A 23,203-nucleotide genomic window follows, 5' to 3' on the forward strand; every position below is an offset into this window, starting at 1 on the left:
CACTTTGCTTGTTTCTTAGCAACTGTTATTTTTACAAACAACACAAACAGGCTTTAAAATGTATAAAAATATCTTTATTTAAATTCTGAAATGATGCCGAGTATTTATCTGAAATAATGTCATGCATGAATATCATTAGATTTGTAATCACAGCATTACAGAATATACACATGGCGGTATACATAGTCTTCCCTGCTCTATATGGACGCATGAGAATTGTGCATTTCAATGTACAAAGGAAAAAGGCAGACATATAGTGTTGGGCTTGGTTCCCTTTCATTGGTCTTCACATCCATTCCGTGCCATACCTTGAAAACCATTTTTCAACATAATTTGGCATAGGCAATTTTTATCAACTTACAAGTGCCTTGTGTACTATTTAGAATAAACATGAAATACACAATGCCATTTTAGAAAGTGGTCAAATGTAACATATATTATATTTGGGATTACATCATATCTCAGTAAAGTACAGATTCTAGTACTTTTTTGGGGTTGAGTCCCTTCCGGGATTCGAACCCACACCCTCAGAGTCAGGCACCTAATCGCCAGCACACAAAGTCAGACGCTTAGTCAAAGTGGGATGCCTAGCCAAAGTGGGACACCTAGAATATACATGTATATATATATTGTCTATGTTTAAACTCTGACTTTGTCCCAACAGCTGTTGGAATTGTTTCACTGCCAAAACTCAAACTAATGTAATAATGTCTACAGTTTCTACTACTGCTAAACCTTTGCCTTTTCTTATTTTTCATTTTATTCTATTTTTGTGTGCATTGAATGTGCAGTCAATATAAACATTTATTGATTGCCATGTGTGACTTCATTAAGCATGAGGTTAAATATAAAACTATATCTACTATGACAGCACAATACTACCTGTATAACCGAATACAGCAATATGCTTTCCAAATGACATATATCGCAATAGCTTATATTATCATTTCACAGAATCATCGACAAATGCTATTTACCGTCAAATTGACAAAACTAATTAAACATCAAAGATTTCTTTCTCTCTGATGTTGTTTTTTGCCCTGTTACTTTAAAATGGCGACAAATAACAATGATGTAATATTTACATTAGTATATAGAAAATAGCATCTGCATGTGCAAATGTGTCAATCACATGCAAACTCTCCATCTCTCAATATATCACAGTACACATCCTGAATATCTGTTCACAACACATTGAATACTGATTATTAGGTGTTACAGTAACAGATCCTTAACCACAACAGAAGCAGAAGGAAACACTAGGTACCAATAAGGGTAGAATGGTACCAATAAGGGTAGAATGGTACCAATAAGGGTAGACTGGTACCAATAAGGGTAGAATGATTGCCTGTAATGATCATTAGGTGTTACAGTAACAGATCCTTAACCACAACACAAGCAGAAGGAAACATTATGGTACCAATAAGGGTAGAATGGTACCAATAAGGGTAGAATGGTAACAATAAGGGTAGAATGATTGCCTGTAATGACTTTCCGGTACTTGCAGGGCGGTGGGGTAGCCTAGCGGTTACACTTACAGAGTTCGCTCTTCACCCCGAAGATCCGGGTTCAATTCCTCACATGGGTACAATGTGTAAAGCCCATTTCTAGTGTTACACACTGTGATATTGCTGGAATATTGCTAAAAGCAGCATAAAACTAAACTCACTCACACTTGGTATTTGCACATTCAAATTGTTTTCAGCGATTCACATTACTGATTTGCCAATTACACGGTCTAATAATAATAATAATAATGTGGGTATTTATATAGCGCTACATCCAGGTACTAATACCTGCTCATACTAATGCCTGCTACAATACTAAAGGAGAAAACATAAAAACAATAAAACATGGCTTCTTATGGCTTCGCTGTCGAAAAATACAATGAAACGTCATGCGTTTGTTCATGTCATCACAAAGTTATGACATGACGTCATCCGAACAGTAGTCTGCCATCAGTGAAGTGTATAGGGTTGACCGTTTTTCTACATTGTTTCTCTCAAACATGTTGAAATAACAAGTAATATCAGTGTATGAAATAAGCCAAAAACCCAGCCAGACATTAGGGCTGAAAACTTCAATGTTACCAGCCCAAAATGGATTTAACCAGACCAAATAATCCCAAAAAATAACTCAATTTTTCGTTACAATGAATAATTAATGAACCTGAGATATGTAGCTGTTTTAGTGATGATATATGTCAACACAGTGCATTGAGTTGCGATACGATAGTTTAATGTTTAAACAAATTGTCAAGTCTAAATGTTACGCTCATTTTCTCGGATGTATGGAACATGTTATCTAAATATTTTGCCAGAACATCGGGCTGGCTAGCTGTAAATTTAGACCACCCGTCCGAAATCTACCCCTGTTTCGGGCTGTCGGACAGGCCTTATTTCATACTCTGGTAATATATATGTATGACCTTGAAAGTTTCTTTCCCTTGTGAGGAAATGGTTTGGGATTAATACCATTTATTCACTTGAGACTGAAAAATGTAAATCCTTGTAACTTGTTTAGTGTTAAGGCAGTTTTAATTACCGAACTTTAGCACATACTTATGATAGTAGAAGCACTGAGATCACTGGAGACCGGGACCAGGATCTGGCCTTAATTACTGGCAGGATCTTCATACAAGTGTAGTAGTGTAATCAACTTCAGGTATTTCGTATCAAATTGACACTGTAGCTCACCTTTCCAAATTACTGACCTGATTATTTTCAAAAAAACTATGAGATAGGAATTGGATATTCTTAGATTTTGATATGTGTGATATTTTTCAGCTTGATCTTAGAGCTTGTTCAGAGGTGAGCCAGGAAGCTTGACTCCTGACAATTTCTAGGAAATCGATCCTGCCCAACACTGAAGCACATATAACACATCTGTTGTCTCCTTGGTCAAAATGTCAGCCAGCAGTGAATGGGTACCTGATGGGATGCGATGGTCATGTGACTGTGAACTTTAGGTATTTCATATGAAATGGGGGCATGTGTGCAGCTGTAGAAACTGTAGCTCATTGCTGAATTACTGACCAGAGTATATTTGAAAATCAACACTCTTTGAGATTGGAATAGAATATCCTTATATTTTAATTTGTGTGATGTTTTTTAAATTGGAGCTGGTTTTCTGTAGGTCTCTTCTTTACGTTTCCTACTCTGGCGTTTTGATTGAATGAGTGAGTTAATCCCGCAGCCAATAAACAGAAGTATAAGTCCACAGTTGACACCGACAATTATCATCCCTTCCGTGAAGTACGTTGGCATAATGTAAGCCCTGAATTCCACTGTTTTGTTCAAAGCATGATCAGTTGTCCAACATACATAATTTCCTGTATCGTTCAAGTTGACCGAGTTGATGTAGAGATCACCACCATTGAAATATATCCTGGAGGTATTGAGCATCGATATTTTCGTGCCATTTTCGTATGTCCATTCGATTGTTCTGTTTACCATTGAACATGAAAATGCAGCATTTCCATTGACTTTGATTGATTGATCTGGACGCGGGCCGATGATGAGACCTTCAGTCTCATGCTGCCCAACAGCAGAAGGGATGAGAGCACAGAATGCACATACTACTAAGGTGACAACTAGCTTTAGCAGCTCCATCTTCTGAACAGTTCTGATTTGGAATTCTCAATTTTGTGGGGGAATTTTCTTGAGCGTTGAGTCTGTTACATTCTGAAAAGATAAAAATATCAAGTGAATCTGCTTGTTTATGAAAAATATGAGTATTGAGAATGAGCAGCATTAATTGTGCAGGTGGTAACAGCTGTAATTTGTCATACAAACTTTGAGATAAGGTTTTGATGCACTGCATCATGTACTGTATTTTTGTCCCGAGTGAGTTACCTCCCTTCCTATTTACCAGTTTGTGTAGATGCCCAGCAACCTTTGGTGTTTGTGAGAGCAACTAAACTGGTTGTTTGTCAGGTACAGTGTCTCACATGGCATCCCCACACGGCATCCCCACACAGCATCCTCACATGGCATCCCCACACGGCATCCCACATGGCATCTCCTCATGGCATCCCCACATGGCATCCCCCACATCACATCCCTTACATGGCATCCCCACATGGCATCCCCACACGGCATCGCCCATATGGCATCCCCACACGGCAGCCCATATGGCAGCCCTACACAGCATCCCCACATGGCATCCCCATATGGCATCCCCACACGGCATCCCCACATGACATCCCACATGGCATCCCCACGAGGCATCCCCACGAGGCATCCCCACACGGCATCTCCACACGGCATCCCACATGGCATCCCCCACTGCATCCTACATGGCATCCCACACGGCATCCCACATGGCATCCCACACGGCATCCCACACGGGATCCCACACGGCATCCCAACACGGCATCCCAACACGGCATCCCCACACGGCATCCCACATGGCATCCCACATGGCATCCCCCATTGCATCCTACATGGCATCCCACACGGCATCCCACACGGCATCCCCACACGGCATCCCACATGGCATCCCACATGGCATCTCCACACGGCATCCCACATGGCATCCCCACTGCATCCTACATGGCATCCCACACGGCATCCCACATGGCATCCCACACGGCATCCCACATGGCATCCCACATGGCATCCCACATGGCATCTCCACATCCCACTGGCATCCTACATGGCATCCCACACGGCATCCCACATGGCATCCCACATGGCATCTCCACACGGCATCCCACATGGCATCCTACATGGCATCCCCCACTGCATCCCACATGGCATCCCACATGTCATCCCCACACGGCATCCCACATGGCATCCCCACATGGCATCCCCCACTGCATCCCACATGACATCCCACCTGGCATCCCCACACGGCATCCCAACACGGCATCCCCACACGGCATCCCACATGGCATCCCACACGGCATTTCCACATGGCATCCCCACACGGCATCCCACATGGCATCCCCACATGGCATCCCCCACTGCATCCCACATGACATCCCACACGGCATCCCCACACGGCATCCCAACACGGCATCCCCACACGGCATCCCACAGGGCATCTCCACACGGCATCCCCACATGGCATCCCCATTCGGCATCCCACATTGCATCCCCACATTGCTTGATTATATTTGCACTCCTCAAAATATGGATAACATATCTTATGACCGTAAAGACTATAGCAAATCACTGACCTTGGAAAGTCCTTTAATGGTACACAGTATTTTTTCGGTTTAAGCTCTTAAGGTTTAAAGTTCTTTCCTTAAAAGATCCTATTCTCAGACCAGATTGCTTTTGGTAAGAAATTTTTCCAAGTTAAAGCTATTAATATTTACTGGGGGTTGAAACCTCAGCTTGTCAAGTTAAACCCTGCTTAGGGACAGTTCATAATTTATGGCTAGGGGGGTGATCATGATTTTAAGGAGGTGTCACCCATTTTGTTTTGGGGGTCATCAATTTTGTACACATGTGCTAGGGGGGTCATCAATTTTGTACATAAAATTATTTTTATAATATGCTAAAAAATTATGGGAAGGGAGGGGGGGTCATTGATTTTGTACATGACATGCAGGGTGGGGTCACTTACTTTGTACATAAATTTTAGAGGGGGGGGGGGTACATTCACATTGTACATGCTTCTCCCTAAAAACCTACTTTCTCACTCATGCACAATGAAATTTGAAAATGAATTTGTAGGTTGTTGGCATCACAATATCTATAATTGTCTCTAAATTATATTCAGATAAGTATTCTCTGTACTCACCTGAACATCATCAGATCGGGCAGACTGCTTGATTACAACACACCTGTCAATTAAGGGGTCTAGTCACAAACCAGTCGAAATCTACTTTGAACAAACTGTGTCAAGTCATCCACTCAAGGCAGCAGCTTCCCAACCAAGTCCAACTGAGGTTTATCAGTTACATCTTAGATACCTACCTTCTGTGTGACCTCAGTCAGTCAGCATCAGATAATACGTTGTAGAACATGTAAATGTGCATCTCCAACCGTTTGCATCGTCTGAATCAACCAAAGCATATACTTTTAATCTACCTTCACCACAAAGTTATGCGTCATTACATAATTAGTTACGCACAGTTTACTGCGCAGCCATGTGTTGCAGAAGCTGGTTCCCCTTTGCCCACATCTGCTTAGCTTTCGTCCATAATTAGTACATCTCACTGTAACTTGATCTAATTAACTGTGGAGAAATCTTTAACCCATATTTGAGATTGGCTAAATATTGTTTGATCATCATGGAGAATTTGTTTCAAATTTATTTGATGAATTCACCAGTCTGCTATTACTAACCCACATCAAATGTCAGTGATGAAGATGTTGGTTTTAGTTATTGTCATTAGTTTTTAGTTCCTAGCTATGTTAAAGTGTAATACGAGATGTTTGTTAATTTTCCTGCTTTTCTTTCTACACAACTTCATCTCTCGACTCTTTACTGCGAAGTAAAGATGATTCTATTTCGGTGTTGGTCTCAGTTACACAGGCAGTTACACAAGCCATTCTGTTACAGAGAGAGTCAAGCAGAGTCGGCTGTTTAGATATATTCCACTTATCTAATGTTTGGTTACATTATAAGGAGAGTATGATTTGAATGTAACTATTGTGGTGGTGTACGTTTCAGTGCATGTTCCCATCATGCATGAACAGGACACGACGAGTGAGTGAGTTTCATTTTACGACTCTTTTAGCAATATTCCAGCATTATGAAGGCAGGCGACCCCAGAAATAGGCCTCTCATGTTGTACCCATGTAGGCAATTGAACCGCCTCTTTGGGGTGATGAGCGAACACTTTAACCACCACCAAATGATGAGGCTGCAGTGTGTGCACCTGTTGGTGAATTCGCCGTCATTGATGCAGTGCAGCCCAGCACAATAACATACTACCTCCAAGACACAATCTCCACCAGAAGAAATGGCAAATTGTGGGTACGATCCATTCACAGCTCCCGGGAATATACAATCCAAGGACCCGTGAAGGTCCGGGTTAGAATTGATTTTCAGTAACCCAAGCTTGTCGTAAGAGGCGACTAACAGGATCCGGTGGTAGCCCTACAACTGTCATACCTTGTATACTCTAACATAGACTTACGACAGTTGTAGCGCTTTGATAGCTTTGTGAAACGGGGCCCAGAAATACATGAAGCACATGCAGAAATGTTATGTGATTGTTAACCTTCTAGCACCTTTGTGAAACAGTGCCCCTGTTTGATATGCCTGAAGGGAATTTTTAGAGGTTAGTTCAAGGTTAAATGTGTACTATGGTGACATATCAGGTTCCTCTTACAGACTCTGTGCTGTCACCAAGTACAGGGGGGATATATGGTGTGTAACACTGTGGTGTAAACATGTGCAGTCAAGTCCTTACAGCTGTAGAGGTAAAGTCCATGTTGTATCTTGTCTCAGCAAAGGGTAATATGTACTGGGTCTCTGCCATCATCAGCATTCACCGCCACACAGCAGTGCTTGGCCTGTGTATTTGAACCCAATTTTTTTAACTCATTAGTAGGAATATTGGTTAAGGCAGAGAAAACAATTACTCTTCCACCCACCTGTCCAAAACAGTGTGTCTCTCTCTCTTTTCTCTCTCTCTCTCTCTCTCTCTCTCTCTCTCTCTCTCTCTCTCTCTCTCTCTCTCTCTCTCTCTCTCTCTCTCTCTCTCTCTCTCTCTTCTCTCTTTCTCTCTCTCTCTCTCAGCAGTATTCCAGCTATATGGCAGCGTCTGTAAATAATCGAAGTCTGACCAGACAATCCAGTGATCAACATTATGAACATTGATCTGCGCAAGTGGGAACCGATGACATGTGGGTCAACCAAGTCAGCGAGCCTGACCACCTGATCCGATTATTCGCCTCTTACGACAAGCATAGACGCCTTTTGTGGCAAGCATTGGTTGCTGAAGACCTATTCTACCCCAGATCTTCACGGGTCTCTCTGGGGGAGACACATATTGACTTAGTGACCCTTTCATACTGTTCTCACCATTGATGTAATATCCACTCACTCACACACAAAATCCCCCCCAAGCACACACCGAGTAGACCATATATTATTTCAGCCATCCACCAGTGCATCGCCATCAGTGGTTGTTTACCCGGTACACAGTGAACTGTTTTTATGACACCCACTGTATATGACATAAAACCTGCTTGGCTTGTTTTCATTTGGCAGTCATGCAAATAGTGCAGCTTGCCTGCTTACAAATCAGGTTAATCCATGAGGCCTACCACTGCTTGTATTCTTAGATCTTTCAGTGTAGCATTCCTTACAATGCTTGACTGGTTGTAGTGGTAGATCAGGTTCACTGCTTGTGTAGTAAATACTAGCTAATATTTAGTAAATACGAGGGCTGCAACGAATCCACTATGCGGTGAATACAACATATATATCACGATCACAGGGTCATGATTACGAATATTTTCCCAAATACCATAACAGGTCACCAGATGATGATTTATTCTTCATATTCAGTCAAATGATATTAAACAAACTTTATAAATACAACTTCTTTTATTTCGTGAGTGCGATGTTTCGATATGTACAGATTCTTGTACAGCATTCCTGCTTGACAATCGTACATGAATCTGTATCGAAACATTGCAGTCACAAAATAAAAGAAGTTTGTTCAATATTGTACATCCCAAGTTCTAAAATGCCACTCAAAGAAGACAGTCAAATGATGACAAAATAAATGATCTGCCATGTTTCAACCATGGTGACAGTGTTATTGGTCCTGACAATCACCAGTGACCACTATATTGTCAAATCAAATATGTAAGAGCATTGACGATTATCCTGCCTCGTCTGGATATATTCCGTTTTGCATATCTCATATCAATAACAAATTCAAGTAAAATCAGAACCATTCGATTCTAGCGATTCCGATAAATTGATTGCGAATTGAATTCAGGAACAAATACTGTTCAATTTACCAAATAAGTGAGTTAATTGGAACAGCCCTAGTAAATACTAAAGTCAATCTGTGTTCTTTGAACATCCAAATATACTGAGAGAAACAAATAAGGGAACACCACTTAATCGCAGTATATATATATATATATATAAGGCTGCATTTTGAGGTTTCAGGCTGCACCAGTGCAAGTTCTAAATGTTTAAATCGGCCCTGCATTTTTAAGTTACAATAAGCAAGGTGCAACCAGGGTTTTACATGATGCATGATTCCTGCGTATTTGACGCAACAATTTTGTAAACGACTCTCAAAATATTATCATACGAGTCAAGCTTGAGGCAAGTTTTATGGGTGGCCCCCACAATTCAGTTCAATAAAATCGATTTGATAAGCAAAAAATGATATTGTTCAATGATAGTTTGACTTTTACAGAGCTGTCAGATTGTTCCAGAGAACTCAGAGGAGACAGTAATCCTGGCTGTTTGAACTGAACAATGCTGTAGTTTCATTTGGTGGTGTGACATTCACAGTTACATACTGAGAATGATTAACGCAAAGAAATATTAAAATTCTCATGACTCCCAAATATTGAAATGACTCCCAAAAATAAATATTGTGAGTCACCATGACTCCGATATTTAAAAGTCTGTGTAAAACTCTGGGTGCAGCACAAGGGTTCATCATTCACTGTCGTCACCTTTGTGTACACTTGCTGCATGACTTCCGTCAAAACAAAAATACCTGTAAAGACATGTATGTGTACGCAAGCTTAAAACCTACACTTGGTAACAACACATTGTTATACTGTGGGGCTATGGAATTTCACAAGCCTGAAGGCATATTTGTACCCAAGTCATCTCGAAACCTAATGGGGTTATGGTGACTTACTGTGCATGTGACAGTGACTACTGACTGGTATCAACCAGTCAGTCCGTCATATATCCCGCTAGCATGGACCTGCACCCAATGAAATGTTTCGCTAAACAATGGTATACACCACCCAAGATTCCATCTGATGTATTGTATTTGAGGAACCCGTCATATGGTATTCTGAGGGTAGGGGAGGGTTGTCTTTAGGGATTGTTTTAGAAAGGACTAATTTGTTAAGATAAAAATATATAATTTTTTCTCTGGTTTTACTTCTTTTTTTTTAAATTGTTCACTTGACATGCTGGATGTTGGGGCTGGCTAAAAGGATCGATATTGGAAATATCATCGAAGAATTATTGATATGAATCGTATGTTGATATTTTTCACTTTTTTTTCTTTTTATTTCAATTTACTACTGTGATTTTTAGCGATAATCGATTAATATCTAGGTAGCTATGATTGATCTTGATGATCCATATGAATGGCCTGCCCTTCTAGGTGTTGTGTCTATCAGTAACGCTTTAGTCTAGGCCACACAATGCAATTCCCTGACCTCATATCTGACAGCATGAGTAATGAGTGTGATAGGTTATAGACAGGTGGTACTCTTACGTGAACAGACAGTCAGGAGAGGCTCTTCTGGTACTCTTACGTGAACAGACAGTCAGGAGAGGCTCTTCTTGTCCAGCATCATGGCGTGTAATTTACAAGCTATTCTTCTCCCCTGATCCCTGCAGTGTCAGGTTTCTCAAGGACAGGTAGAACCTCCCATTGTGACTGACACTACCTGATACAGACTTACCTGATATCTCTCTGGTGCAGTGTCAAGGCTGGCAAGGATAGGTAGAACCTCCCATTGTGACTGACACTACCTGATATAGACTTACCTGATATCTCTCTGGTGCAGTGTCAAGGCTGGCAAGGATAGGTAGAACCTCCCATTGTGACTGACACTACCTGATACAGACTTACCTGATATCTCTCTGGTGCAGTGTCAAGTTTCTCAAGGACAGGTAGAACCTCCCATTGTGACTGACACTACCTGATACAGACTTACCTGATATCTCTCTGGTGCAGTGTCAAGGCTGGCAAGGATAGGTAGAATCTCCCATTGTGACTGACACTACCTGATACAGACTTACCTGATATCTCTCTGGTGCAGTGTCAAGGCTGGCAAGGACAGGTAGAACCTCCCATTGTGACTGACACTACCTGATACAGACTTACCTGATATCTCTCTGGTGCAGTGTCAAGGCTGGTAAGGATAGGTAGAACCTCCCATTGTGACTGACACTGACTGACACTACCTGATATAGATTTACCTGATATCTCTCTGGTGCAGTGTCAAGTTTCTCAAGGACAGGTAGAACCTCCCATTGTGACTGACACTACCTGATACGGACTTACCTGATATCTCTCTGGTGCAGTGTCAAGGCTGGCAAGGACAGGTAGAACCTCCCATTGTGACTGACACTACCTGATACAGACTTACCTGATATCTCTCTGGTGCAGTGTCAAGGCTGGCAAGGATAGGTAGAATCTCCCATTGTGACTGACAGACAACAGAAGATATTATGTCTGGTACAGACTTAACTAATATCTCTGTATGGACAGAGAATGCCCTCCCTGTGAAACTAAACACCTGTCTTTGATGCAGTGTCAGATCTGTCAAGGACAGGTACAACACTCACCTTGATATGTTAACTGACATCAGAAGAGACAATACCTGAAACAGACTTACCTGATATCAAAGCATGGAAGGAGAATAGCCCCAGTGATAGTAACCTCCTGTCTTTGATGCAGTGTCAAATCGGTTAAGGACAGGTACAACACTCACCTTGGTACGTACACATCAGAAGAGACAATACATGATACAGCCTTACCTGATATCTCAACATGGACGGCAAGTGTAGTGAGACTAACCCCTATCTTTGATGCAGTGTGTAACTTTAAGAGAGAGCAACTATAACAGAGACTTAAAACAAACAATACCTGGTATCCCAGCCTGGACGGAATGTTGTTGTATATACAGTGTATGTTTTGTATGCCACATGTTCCAGTCGTTCAATGCCTCTGTCCCAGTATGACGAGGCTTCAAGGTACACCCCCTGCTCAATGACCTGCTTCTTGAAGCGGAACACCATAGTACACTCGACTACACAAATGTCACTGGATGTGACGCCCATTGCCAGCCACACATAACGGGTTTGTGTTGATGCTGGAGATAAGGGGGGCATTGAGAAGCTGATCAGTCAATATATTTAAAGATGGGAGCAGGGTCTTATTTACAAAATTGTAAAATAATTTTTCCAGGGGGCACTGGGAAGCTGATCAGTCAATATATTCAAAGATGGGAGCAGGGTCTTATCTACAAAATTGTAAAATAATTTTTTCCAGAGGGCACTGGGAAGCTGATCAGTCAACATATTCAAAGATGGGAGGAGTATCTTATTTAAAAAATTGTAAAATAATTTTTTCCAGAGGGCACTGGGAAAACTTAACTTGCTTCTGTTTTTTGCTAAAACAAATTGTCTCCTGCATGGAGCCATTCCTTCACCCTTCTGAAGAATTTAGGAGAATCTACGACAGAGCAAACAAAATACTGCATCATACACCAGGTCTTGATGCTTATTAATTGATACCACCTGTAGAAATTCTGGGTTCGAATTGGTCCCCATGAACCAGTGCTGTTTATAAGGAGATAGGTTGGACCTGGTATGACTGGGTGTTGTTTATGTGGTATTGACTAGCGATGTGGATTGTTGGTCACTAATGTTGAAATATTAAATGTCAAACTGAGAAAAAGTAAGTTTTATAATTGACGTCTTTCAAAACACAGAATAATCTCAAAATGATCTTGAGGGTATGATCTGACAGCGGCAAACAAGAGTAAACTGATGAAATGATCAATAAATGGAAATATCGTTGATGGGAAGAATTATTAATGGATTCAAGATTCATCAGAACTGGCACTATTCTCTTCAGAGTGATTCTCTCGCATTTTGCTTAATTGTGAAAAATATTTGTTAAACATTAGTTCCCATGAGCATAGACGTGTATTAACTTTATTTAGAAGTGGATACCTGAGTAAGAAAAATGTCTTTAGTAAGAACTCCTACATTTGTAAACACTGTAATGTAATGCTGAATAAAAAACATGTACTGTATGATTGTGTATATTTTGTAACAGAGAATAAAGCGTTCCATCCAAAATTGTAGTAGTGGTAACCATAATAATGTTTCAAACCTGTGCCAATCAAATAATAACATCTTTCTGTTAAATCTTGCTAAATTTCTTAAACATGTGTTTGAATGTATAAAACTAAAGAAAGTAACTCTGTAGAATCTTATGTTATATTGTACATTTGTACTTTGGGTCATATGGCCTTTCTACAAATAAAAATCTTGAATCTTGAATTATTAATGGTATGGAAACAGATGTAAGTTCGGGTTGTATTTTTTCCAGTTTTGAAGATAATATTAGTGATCCTACAAATTAGAAAACAAACCCTTGTGTAACATGCGTGTTGCATGTTCTTTTGCCATGACATGGGTGTGGCTTCAGTTTGTCATGTATCACAAACCAATATATATGAGAGCCGCATATAAAGTGGTAATAACATAAATTGTAAAATATTGTTTGTCCACTTGCATGCCTGGGGGTTAAATTTTTACTCAACCCACAAAAGGTGTTATTGTTGATGCCATCCTTTTCCCTCGGCATGTCACGTGTCAAGGTGTCATATATTGTGCTATCTCATCATGACATTGCTGTTGGACATGAACACAACCAGTTGTAACAATACAGTCGCACTTTCACTCAGTAACCTGTAAATCTAGTAATTGATAACACGAGCAGTACCTAATGACGATCTGACACTTGGGATACAAAGTCTGACGATCATTCAAGAGATCAATCTGACAACTCAATCCATGTACTTGCCTCTTAAAACATGCATAGGTTGCTATCAAACAACATCCTAACCCCCACAGGTATCCTATTTTAAATGGGGACTTAATCCTCTAGTTGTTCTTCCTAGCATTAACCTGTATGGCCAGTCTCGCAGCCCTAGAACCTTATTACTTCCCCTTCCACCCAACCTGTTATGTAATACCAAAGCCCTAAGTGCATCAAGTCTAGATTTGTCTCAGGTTCTGAATCTCCCACCTCAGTGGGGCTCCTTTTCAATTTGTGTTTTATTGCATTTTCAATGGGGTCTTTTGTTTCTGTCAAACTTTGGCACATATAAAACAAGAAGAAAAGAAATGTTCTATTACAGTGCCTCCCGATGTCTGGAGGGTGGGGGTCAATGGTTTGGCCCTGTAGTTGTTGCCCTGCCTAGTGCTGAGACAGGTCACGTCAGTATTACGTGTGGGACTTTCACAAGACGACACACGCACGCACGCATGCACACATGCAACCCCACCCCACCCACCCAAATATACACACACCTCAAACACAAACACCTCAATTATACACACATGCACCTCTCTCTCACACACACATACACCTCAAACACACACACACACACACACACACATCTCAAATATACACATACACACACACACGCTTCTCAAAACAACAACACACACACCTCAAACACACGCATACACTTAAAAACACACACACACACTTCAAACATCCACACAAACAACTCAAACACACACACACTTCTCAAACACACACATACACCTCTCAAACGTGCACGCATGCACGCACGGGGGCACACACACACACACATCAAAAACATAGCATGGGTTGTCCTGCCAATATCCTCCCTGTGCATGTGGCTTATACAATAGGGGTCAATGACCTGCATCTTCAGCCTTCCCTTAAGCTGGCTGTAGTGGAAATACTGCTAAAAGTGGTCTTGGATCGCATTCGTTTGAGCTAGCCTAGTTTGAAATGGACTTCACACTACTCATGTCAGGAAATCAATCACTGATTCACGTGCTCAGATATTGATTACACATTGCAAATCATTACTAAGACCTGATATGGGTGAATTGCTTCCGTTAATCATGTCGTGTCCTGGTATAAGTTGTCAACTCTATCATCATCTGATGTTAGTTGAAAAGTTAAAGCTGCAGCCCTCTTGCCAAAGTTACCTGGTTCTGTTCCATCAGTCATGAGACTGAAATATGGTGTCACTCACACCCTAATACAGGCAATATAACAATACCACTGAAACTCTGTGTAGATTAGAAACCATAAGTTAACAATCATCATCTCCAGTATCACTATAACAATGCATTTGTAACCTACCTGTTCAGTTACCTGTAATCAACATTAACATCAGCTTAGTTCAGACAGGTGTCCCTCCCAGGTAAATGAATCCACAACTTTTTACCTGAATTGTGTCTACCCTTACCTGTGCAACGCCTGCTGCAGTTGCTACTTTGATCAGTTGATAATGCAGATAGACAGGTAGATTGTCGTCCACACTGATTCTCAAAGGTGTTACTTACCTGTGCTCGTCAAGACCAGGTATTCAATTCAAACTGACAGGTACATACTCCAGTGTTTGATAGTGACTGAGGCCCAGGTATGGTGTATGTCTATATTTATCACCAGCCTTGTCAGCTGATCATGAGATGTGTCCGTTGTGTGCTACTTACAATGATTTACTCGTGAAAAGTCCACACAACAACGGCGTCACAGTGCTCTCTTCACATTGTTGGAGGTTGTCAAGCTCATTTAACTTTAATATCACATATTTGTACCTAATGACGAAGATAGTGTATACTACTTAAACAACCACAAGATCACACAACCCTTTCATATGTTAATGCAAAAGATTCTTGTTCTATACCTTTTATTGAGTATTTTATATAGGTCCATTTCTACTCCCTAAAAATAATATCTGGAGACTGAGCTAGCTGGTCGTGTTTTGCTTTCATTCCGAGAGTTCTGTTACATATTTTGTTTCGTAACTTTGAGTTATATTGATATTTTTATGTAGTTTCTGAGCTATCTGATAACCAAGAAAGTCGTGTATAATTGGCTTGGTGATAAATGTCTACATTCATGGTAAATTAAGCAGGAATAATCATGATCCGGCCACAGAGGTGAGAACAGTTTGTGCTGTCATGCACCCGTTGTGGCTTAGGGAAATACGCAAATACGTTGAGTTACCCATGGTTCAACACACCCAAAATAATAAAGACAGAATACACAGACCCCATCTTGTATTTTGAGTCCACCTTAAGTTTGAGTGAGTGAATGAGTATGGTTTTATGCCGCTTTTAGTAATATTCCAGCAATATCACGACAGGGGACAACAGAGATTGGCTTCACACATTGTACCCACCGCCCTATTTTTAGGAATCACACCCGGTGGCGAACCTAGCCGGGACGCGTTAACCACTAGGCTAACCCACCACCCCCTATTTTTTAATGGGCTTCACACATTGTACCCATGGGAGGAATTGCATTTTTTCACATTGTTAGTCATTGACCACATGGATTTAATCATCAGACCGGAATACTACTCAAAGGTCCAGTGGCCCATTTGGCGAGTGAGTGAGTGAGTGAGGTTTTAATCTGCTTTTAGAAATATTGCTGGCAGGGGAAACCAGAAATGGGCTTAACACAGTTACTCGGGTTCATTTCTATTTGAAGACTGAATCACATTTAAGATTTAACAAGGAAAGGAAACTTTAACATTTCCTCTTCCTAGCAACTCATCATATTCAACCATTGGTTTTAATTGTCACAACAAGCACTGAGGAAAAAAGTAAGCAAACCTATTGATTACAAAACGCTTGTGCAGCCTGATAACATGGACAAAGGTGATCCTGTTCAACTGATAGCAAACAATCAGATAACATGCAGCTGTTCATCCTTCGATGTCCATTTGGGTGAGCTTGTTATGTTACTGATTTTAGTAACACAGTTGTCTCAGATTGACTTGGTCCAGTGGATAAAGCATTTTTCTGGAGAGCCGAAGGTTTGTGGTTGATTCTTGGCAGCATCATACCAAGTAAGGTTAAAAGATGGAACTTGTTGTTACCCTGGCAGGTACCATGCATTGAGGGGGATATGGCATGGGCAGGTCAGCTGGATTGGTTGGTTGGTTGGTCGGTCGGTCGGTTTGTTGTTTAACATGGACGGGTCGAGTCTGGATCAGACAATCCAGTGATCAACAGCATGAGCATCAATCTACGCGATTGGGATGCAATGACAATTGTCAACCAAATCAGCGACCCTGACCACCTGATTCCATTTGTCGCCTCTTACGACAAGCATGGGTTACTGAAGACCAATTCTAAATGAGATCGTCACTAGTGGTCAGCTGGCAGTCAGTGTAATGTATTGGAGTTGTATATTCATGTTGTAATTGTCACATGTTATCTCAGCAGTCTACAAATACAAGATTAACATATTCAAAACTGTGTGCAAGTATGCACGTGCACAGGTATACATATGCACACTGATATATAAGTGCTGTAATCTTGAACGTGACGTTAACCTCATCCTGCTCTAGCCATATCTCTTTCTGTAAATCCTCAAACTTGGTCACATGCAACCATCGCTTCATGTAGCCTAGTGGTTTAAGCATTAAGTCGTCACAACTAGTGTCCAGAGCCTTGATATTGTTGAATATTGCGTTATAAAACCTCATAAACCTCACTCACTCATCACTCACTCACTCACTCACTCACTCACCCACCCACCCACCCACTCACTCACTCACTCACTCACTCATTCATGGTTTGAGTGCAGCTTTAAATAATTAACACAAAACCATACATGCTGCTTTGATCCCTTAAGTCCCAAGTTGGACATTATACTCATTAAGGACAATTAAGAACAACCTGATTCTATTATATTACAATAGCATGACTTTGTGAGTGCCACCGAATGTCATTGTAGGAGATCAGACATAATTGATACCTGACTTGTTGTTGTGATACAGTTGCATGCATAAACAGGTTGGCAAGTCGGACTGCTGGATCCTTTTAGTCATCCATCCATCTCCTCTTAAAAAAAGCTTGATTGCTGAAGACCAATTATAAATGTATTCATGAAAATTTTGTAATATTTTAAGCAGATGGACAACTACTGTGGTTTTACTGTGTAGAAAAAGTTTTTCAGTATGATTTGTATGGTTTAATCTTCGGTTTTGTTTAAGCGGAAACAAAATGAAGGTGAATTTAGTTGTGCCTGAGAATACATGTTTCCAGAGACAATTTGTATCCTAAGGTCCATGTGATAAGCAATACTATTTCAGAGCTTAGAGGGCGATAGAGTAGTCAAATGGTTAAAGTGTTCACTCATCACGACGAATACCTGGGTTCAATTCCCCACATTGGTACAATCCGTGAAGCCAATTTTTTATGTCCCCCCGTCGTGTTGTTGCTGGAATACTGTGAAAAAATACTCACCCATTCACTCAGAAAAAAATCCCCATAGAAGTCAAAAGACTGGAATCATTATTTCAGAACAGAAAACCAAAAGCATGTCTCACTAGATGCTGGTTATAGTTTGTGTAGAGAAAGTCGGGAGATGAATTACCATTTGTGGTATCAAAAATCCATTATAAATATAATATATATGCTAATGAGATGCCAGTATGCAACCACAGTGTCATTGATAGTCTGTTAAATAAGTATTTTTGAACATCATGATTTCAGAGTCTCAAGGATAAATACTTTGAAATTTTTAATCAAATAAGTTTAATGTTAGATTTTAATGTCTTCCACAGCTCGCTAATGTCTCAATAAACAGTTCATTTCTTTACGTTTTGCAACGTACTGACTCAGCAATAATCAATATCAAACCCGTGTCAGGGATAGACTTTTGACATTATCAATTCAATGCATGTTTAGTAGGCTAAGATGAGTATTGTACCATAAAGATGTTATTGAGCTGTGACAGACATCTATACAGAGGGAATTATGGGTCATGACGATCAGCCTGCCAGGCTATAGACCAAGTATGTACACTTAACCCTAGGACAGGTTCAAAGTGTGTGTGCTTGTCTTATTGGGAAGATGGTGTATATGTTCACAGTAAACTTGAATAATTATCTCTCTACCACACACATACACCCACACCAAGGGCCAGGTTTCAGGGCAGACCAGCTTATCAGGGCTCATGGTCCTCTAAACAGGGTATAGGTCACGAAATGGGTCAGGTCAAGCATCGGTGGTTGCAGAGATTGGTTGGATGGATGACTGTGTTCTGGGCCTCAGTCCCTCCTGTGTGATGCCTCCTTCAGCAGGCCCAATTGCGCAGATCTATGCTCATGCAGTGGATCACTGGATTGTCTGGTCCAGACTTGATTATTTACAGACCGCCGCCATATAGCTGGAATATTGCTGAGTGCAGCATAAAACTGAACTCACTCACTCACTCTTTCAGCAGGCCTGTGAAGATTGGGGTTAGAATTGGTCTCCAGTAACCCGTAAGAGGCAACTAACGGGATCGGATGGCCAGACTTGGCTGACACATGTCATAGTATCCCAATTGTGTAGATTGATGTTCATGCTGTTAATCACAGGATTGTCTGATCCAGGCTTGGTTCTGTACAGACTTCCTCCATATCGCTGTGATATTGCTTTGTGCGGCGTTAAACAACCAACCAACCTCCTTCAGCAAGTGACTTGGTTGTAAAAAAATGTCTCTGTTCACTCAGCAGTGAGTGGGTACCAGGTTGGGTGAGATTAGAGGAATATTGGATGGCTGAAGGGTGTTTGACGGCTGAAGTGTGTTGGATGGCTGGAAATCCTTTGTGTTTCTTCATTTACTACTCGCCATTATTGATGCCACTGATAAATAACAATAAGCTTGTATTCACATTTTTTATACCAAAGCCTGTTCTTTTGGACCCCCAGACCACTTACACTAACAAATGTAAGATGTATATATGCAGGTGCTTGTTGGTCATGGCTGATGTCAAGGCTGATGTCAAGGTTGATGTCAAGGCTGATGTGTTCTGTCATCGTCCAGTGGCAGTTCATCAACACTCTCCCACACTGGAACACCCAGTTACCTGCTTGTGGACTTGTTGCACTCCATTGGACAGCATGTGTGGCAGTGGATCTTGCTTAGGCTCCAAACAAAATCCTGTGTATTGCTTGTACATGTATTTGTATCAGCTAATCCTAAACTTGGTTGTTCGTGGATTTGTTTGTTTTGTTTAAAACTTCTTTCTTTCTTTGTAAAGTTGCAGTAGATTGTTTTATACTAGTGAGACTGTTACTACAGATTTACACTTCATGCAAATAAAATGGCCGAACCTGCTTAGAGGGCGATATTCAGTTCTAAAACTACAGCAGGCGCCAATATAAATTTCCAACGTGGAATTAAACATGTCTTCATTCATGCTGTTATAAGACCATTACAGACTCAAAATGCTTAATGAAGTTTTGTTTATTATTGCCTTGAATTCAGTTTTAAACTACTTCTGAAGTTAAAGTAGAAATCAAAATATTAGATGGATGATTATCTTTAATAAATCAATAACATTATCATCTTCGTAGTTGAATTCATGAAATATGAAATTTAACAATAAAAAAACTATCTTAATTGGGCTCTAAATCTTTACTGTGTCATATAAAATTAGGACTTTACCGATAAATATGTGTTGTACATTGAAGCAAAAATACCTGATGCAGCAAACAGTATGGAACAGGCTATAGCGTCCTGTCAATCAAAACGTGAATTAAATGCACATGCTTTAAGTGGAGGGTTTGTCTCATAACTTCGTTTGAGATACTGTCATCAAGATGGACAATCACTGGTTGGACAGCACTCTGAGCAACCCCATCAACCTACAGTATTCATTTTCAATCTTGATTACATGGTTTTCGCATTTGTCCATGTTTCACTGTCAATCCTTTCAAAAGCTTGCTGCTTTGTACCAATCGCTTCACATCTGACAGTTTGAAAGTGCTGTTCTTTTTCGCCACAAAGTTCTTGCAATTAAGCCCATATTAGTTCAATGGGGTTGAGTTCACAGTGTCTCACTGGAGTTCTCAGAACAACATGTCCCTGAGATCCAGCTAGAGCATCGGGTATGGTACTGTGGTTTAGGTTTGTTTTACCTTTATTTGTTCAAGAAGTTTTGGCTTTGTGTCTTTGGCATCAAAAGAAACATCATGATTTTTCAACCAGGATTACATCACACACTTTTTGCTGGCCATGGTTGGGGCAACTGTTGATTCCACCTTCACATTATGGTAAGAAGCGTTATCTAAAACAATAACGCTTTGGGTTATGTAACTCTGGTAACAGTTGATGTTCCAGCCATTCCATGAAGACTTGGGAATTCATTTCCTTGTGATAGTCACCCTCACTGCTGTTAGCCTCGAAAACAAGATCACATCCTGGAATCAGTCCACAGTCTCTCTCCTACCAAGCGTGTAATATGATGAGTCTTTTCCCTTTACCTGACGGCATCTTAGGTGCAGAGGACATGTCACATGGCAGCCACATTCTATCTGTCGGATGATTTTTGTTCACCCACGCTTTCATCAGTATACACAATGTCAAACCCCAGTTCTCTGTACTCGCACGATATCTGTCTCAGGTAGACACATCTCTGATTGACCATTGTCTTGTCTTCTCTGAACAAATGTCTATTTTCTCCTTGTTTGGTATATTGGAACCCAATGTCCTTCAAAACACATGTTAAAGTGCTGCTTGAAACATAAATAGTATCCCTGATTTCAAGTTGGATACGTTTGACAGTGGGAGGGATCGCGTTTATAAAGCTTTTGAACTGCGCTACTTGATTATACCCTATCAAAACTGTCAACCACTTTCTTTCTACCTCTCTCGCTTTTTGAGACGGTCCTCCACTACCTTTAAAATTGCCTGTTTATTGATGATACCTGAGACTTGACTCACAGGTAGTCCCACAGCTCGGGCTGTTCTTGGCAATACCGATTCAAATTTATCATATTCTTCCCCAATTTCTTTCCCACGAAAAGAAAGAATATACCCTCTATATTACCTTCACAACTGATACGGGGCATTGTTGTTCCTCTACCCATGTTGACAGCATGTGAGTGAGGACTTGACAAGCATGGATGTTATAGTTTTTTCAATAAACGCATAATAAACTTAGAAAAGTTTTCATTTCAGTAGGTTTCTCCTGTACAATAACCCATTTATGTCATTTAGGTACTCATCTATGGCACAAGTAGATAGTGTTTTTATTTTTATGCTGATATATACAGATGTCTATTTTTTCAATCGATTATGTCCACGATATCTACCAAAACATCATTCTATTTTATTGATGAATACTTTAGGAAGTTTTGAAATTTGTAAGAAAGTGAAAATTTTAATCAAAATAAAAGAAATTCTAATTGCCTTCCAAACGCACTTGTTTGGAATCTGAGAATGATTTCTGGACATACAAACCCAGAATGGTAGTGACAGCTATGGTTTGTCTCGAGATAAATAAGTTCAATGGCTCAGGTTCAGGGCTCCAGATGAGGGTGCTCTGGTTTCATGTAAACAGACATTGTTTGTGTTCTGGTTTTAAATGTACACCTCCTGGTTCATATGAGCTGAGTGTGTAAACACACATTGTTTGTGGGTTTTTTTGTTTTACATGTACACCTCATGTTTCAGATGAGCTAAAATCCTTGAAGTCAGAGCTTTCAAGATCTTCAAAACATGGAAGAGATGTGGAAATAAAACTAAGTAAATCACTGGTGAGTGTTTTATTCAGTAAAAGATTTGTATTTAATAAATGTTGATACTAATGAAAAGTTTTCTTCAAGAAAGCAGACCTCCTCCACAGTCTGGGGGTGGTGGGGTAGCCTAATGGTTAAGTGTGGCTCGTCAGGCCGAAGACCTGGGTTTGATTCCCCACATGGGTACAATGGGTGAAGCCCATTTCTGGTGTTCCCCCGCCATGATGTAGCTGGAATATTGCTAAAAGCGGCGTAAAACCAAACTCAGTCAGTCAGTCCTCCACAGTCTAATTTAGAGCTGAAGGTCGTCAGTACCTGGTCTAGTGGATGGAGAACCTGCTCAGACATCAGATCGTCTCTCCATACATCATTAAAAAATGGTACTTTTTGTTACCCTTCCTGGACCTCTGCATTAGGGGCTGGTTGGCCTGCATTCTGTGTACTTTGTTGGGTATCCACGTTAAATTTAGGCATGGCCTCTTGGTGGGCTGGCACTGTAAAACCATAGTAGTCCGAACAAATCCAAGCAGCCACACCAGTTTGCGTACAAACATGCATGCACATCTACACAAGCTATATAAGCACCAGCCCACTCACATACAAGTCACTATCTGTATGCAATATTCTTTAACATCCCAAAAGCAAATGATCAGCCTAGCAATACACATTCACATGTTTTCTCAGGAATCAGAGATCTAAGATGCTGTGAGCTTATTTACAGAATGAGCCTTTCAATCCTAAGCTATCACAAAATGTGTTTTTCTTT

At 40.6% G+C, this 23,203-nt stretch overlaps 1 protein-coding gene and 1 long non-coding RNA gene across 6 annotated transcripts in view; one reads left to right on the forward strand and one right to left on the reverse strand.

Moving 5' to 3' along the window:
* The window catches only part of LOC124273280, a 40,606-nt gene that overhangs the window by 12,667 nt on the left and 4,736 nt on the right, over window positions 1–23,203 (forward strand). Inside the window, exon 7 of the mRNA XM_046708517.1 lies at window positions 22,373–22,455. Within this exon, the coding sequence (XP_046564473.1) occupies window positions 22,373–22,455 (83 nt within the window). The remainder of the gene's footprint in view (window positions 1–22,372; window positions 22,456–23,203) is intronic.
* Window positions 53–15,372, reverse strand: LOC124273256. 5 transcript variants are annotated; one of them, XR_006897594.1, is made up of 2 exons: window positions 15,253–15,372; window positions 53–3,683 (listed from the first exon to the last, which is right to left on the reverse strand). It is a non-coding gene; the product is annotated as an uncharacterized LOC124273256 (long non-coding RNA). The 5 variants fall into 5 exon arrangements; XR_006897597.1 differs by having other exon boundaries at window positions 15,156–15,273; XR_006897598.1 differs by lacking the exon at window positions 15,253–15,372 and adding an exon at window positions 15,062–15,246.

The sequence above is a fragment of the Haliotis rubra genome, unplaced genomic scaffold, assembly GCF_003918875.1.
Source record: "Haliotis rubra isolate DU_JTF1 unplaced genomic scaffold, ASM391887v1 Scf179, whole genome shotgun sequence".
NCBI lineage: Eukaryota > Metazoa > Mollusca > Gastropoda > Lepetellida > Haliotidae > Haliotis > Haliotis rubra.